Consider the following 2,715-nt stretch of genomic DNA (forward strand, 5'->3'; position numbering starts at 1 on the left):
GCTCTTTTATTTGTCGCTGTTGTTCGGCTAGTTGTCGTTGACTAGCTTCTTGCAGCTTCTGCATTTCTGCCAATATCACTACCAGAGTAGTACCGTGTTTTTCTTCCATGAGTAGTTTTTAGAAAATAGAGAGATCTTCGTCGCCAAAAATCTGTTATATTTCTTGACAGATCCAAAGAAAAGTTCGATTTCAGTAAGGCTTTTATTTTTGATTCAGTAATACCAATACAATACAAATAATAACACAAACTTAATATTTATAGTAAAATAGAAAATTCTTAGAAAGATACAGAACATTCTGGAACGTTATTATATATCTAGAGGGTTCTATGGAAGGTTCTCGAATGTTCTGTTGTATCTAGAGAGTTCTAGAATGGACCATAACACTTTTCTAATGGATCTGTTGTAAAGTTGCCTAATAATACATACTGATGAGTTGTATCTAAAAGATATTTTGACAACTGAACCAAACCATAACAGGTCTGAGCTAAACAACTAGCAGTGTCTCTTGTTAGTAATTTGACTCTTTTTCCTTTTTCTGTTTTTTTTATTTGTATTGCAAAATCACCCATTGCAGAAAGTTTGCTTAAATTGTCATCATTAGCAGAAGCAATAGCAACTCGATTAGAATCTTCCAAACAAATGTCTGCATATGGACTGTGAACAATACAAATTTTCCAAAACTCAATGACTTTAGAGATGAAAATAATTGTCCCTTCATTTTCATGCAGGTCTGGATGACTTTTTAATGCTGACAATGTTTCATCGCAAAACACTTGCAGACAAGTGATAACTTTTTGTCTTTCAATTGGCTTTGGATAAACAGAAACTTCCGTTAATTTAGACATTTTAACAATGTTTTTTGTTTCAAGCTTGTACAAATTAATTTTATCAACCCACCGTGCTATTTTTTTTCTCCATCAATATAAAATTCAAGTTCTTGATTTTTTTCTGTGATCCAGTTATTACATATACTTTTTTATAAATGAACATAATCAAGTAAAAGAAAAATGTTGTCTTTAGTACACCATGCTTCATTTTTTCAAAAAAATTATAAAACTTCTAATTGACTCTGTTACCATCACAGACAATAGCAATAACATTGCCCCCATTACTTTTAGTTGCATCAAGAATCAGGGTTGTCTGTTCAAAAAGAAACTCAGCATCAAGTTCTCTGACTGGTAACATTTTGTAAAGAAACTTTGGTCCATTAAACAATGTTACAACCAAAAAGCTCAGTACTGTGTTTGCTAATAGATGAGGTTTGCTAACTGATTTACCAAATACTATGCCACCATGATACTGCAACATTGGTTTAACATAAACCTCATCAAGAAGTAAAATTCATGTTTTTTGTCTATCATCTCTAAGATTAGAGAAAATATGTCTGATATAAGTGGTATCATCTAAAGATTTACATTTAGATGTAATTCTTCCTAAAGTACGTAAACTTGGAAGTTCAAAATCTTCTCTGATGCGATTGTAGGCTGATCGTGAAAGAGAAAAATACTCAAATGCTCGCACAATTGTTTCGACTGGATACTTTTTTTCCCCAATACATGTTTTATTCATTGACAAAATTTGTTGATATACAACTTCTTTTTTGGGTGTTATTTCACAACAATTTAAAAATCTTAATGCTTCTTGGATATGAGAAAATTTGTTCATAATATAAACTCGGTTAGATGATAAAGTCATAACACTAATTTTAACTCCACAATGAAATGTTTCAAAAGTGACATCTTTATTTATGCAAAGAAGAAATATAGGAATAGCTTAAATTGTTTTATTTTTTCTTTAATTTGTGATAAATCTACATACAAAAAGAAAAAAAGATTTAATTTTTTTATTTTGGCTGTCTTAAAAATTACTATGGGACAAATAGGTCCCGATAGGCATTATCTAAACCAACAAAAAGTGTATATTATTTACAATGTACAGATGAAATTGTTCATTCATGAAACTCTTTAAAGCAGTTTCTTTTATCGTTTATACATAAGAAAATTTTACAAGTGCTACACTTAAAAAATGGCCTGGCTTCAATCTTCTTTTTTGAACAGATTTCGCACTGTTCTCGTTTTCCATCATGCTGTGGCCAAAGAATTCCAAGAATTGATGGCGTTACTGAATAACTTGAATTTCTTTTTTTGTTAGTAGTAAGTCTGTTGGAAGGAGATGATGTCATTGGTCTGCCAAGATTTGGTGGCTTCCCTTTTATAACCATGGATTGTGCAACTGATCTTCGAAAGTCAAGAAGACTTACATTTTCATTGGACATTTTTTTATAAACAACATAGGCATTGCAGATTGTTCGGTCAACAAGACCAAAAAAATGCGATGCCACCACTTTTTTAAATTAATAATACCAAATTAAATAAAATACATCCAAAACAGAGTTCCATAAAACCTGAAGGGACATATATGCCCCACAACAAAGTGGTGAAAATAAATAACCTAGAACAAACTTTCACCTATAAAGTTTAACATATATTGATCATATTACTATTGAAGAACACAACAAAAAAGTTTAGAAATTCTGTAATAATTTGATAATGAATATTAAAGTTTTTTCCTCGTACTAAAATCAAATCATGCGCATCATCAGTTTACCTTTTTAAAAACTAGTATTTATGCCATAAAAGTACTATATATACCGCAAAAAGTTGGTTTGAGATATAGCCAAACAATTATAGAAATGACATAATCATAATTTTT

General features: G+C 30.5%; 1 protein-coding gene across 1 annotated transcript; it reads right to left on the bottom strand.

Moving 5' to 3' along the window:
• Positions 1 to 950: 950 nt before the first annotated feature.
• LOC149893280 (uncharacterized) lies at positions 951 to 2,617 on the bottom strand. The gene has a single exon (XM_090082218.1). The coding sequence runs from the start codon at positions 1,696 to 1,698 to the stop codon at positions 1,345 to 1,347; it is 354 nt and encodes a 117-aa protein (XP_089938344.1). The 5' UTR covers positions 1,699 to 2,617; the 3' UTR covers positions 951 to 1,344.
• Positions 2,618 to 2,715: the final 98 nt, after the last annotated feature.

The sequence above is a fragment of the Hydra viridissima genome, unplaced genomic scaffold, assembly GCF_058129835.1.
Source record: "Hydra viridissima isolate aposymbiotic clone 2 unplaced genomic scaffold, HvirCarnegie_v1 scaffold_1, whole genome shotgun sequence".
NCBI lineage: Eukaryota > Metazoa > Cnidaria > Hydrozoa > Anthoathecata > Hydridae > Hydra > Hydra viridissima.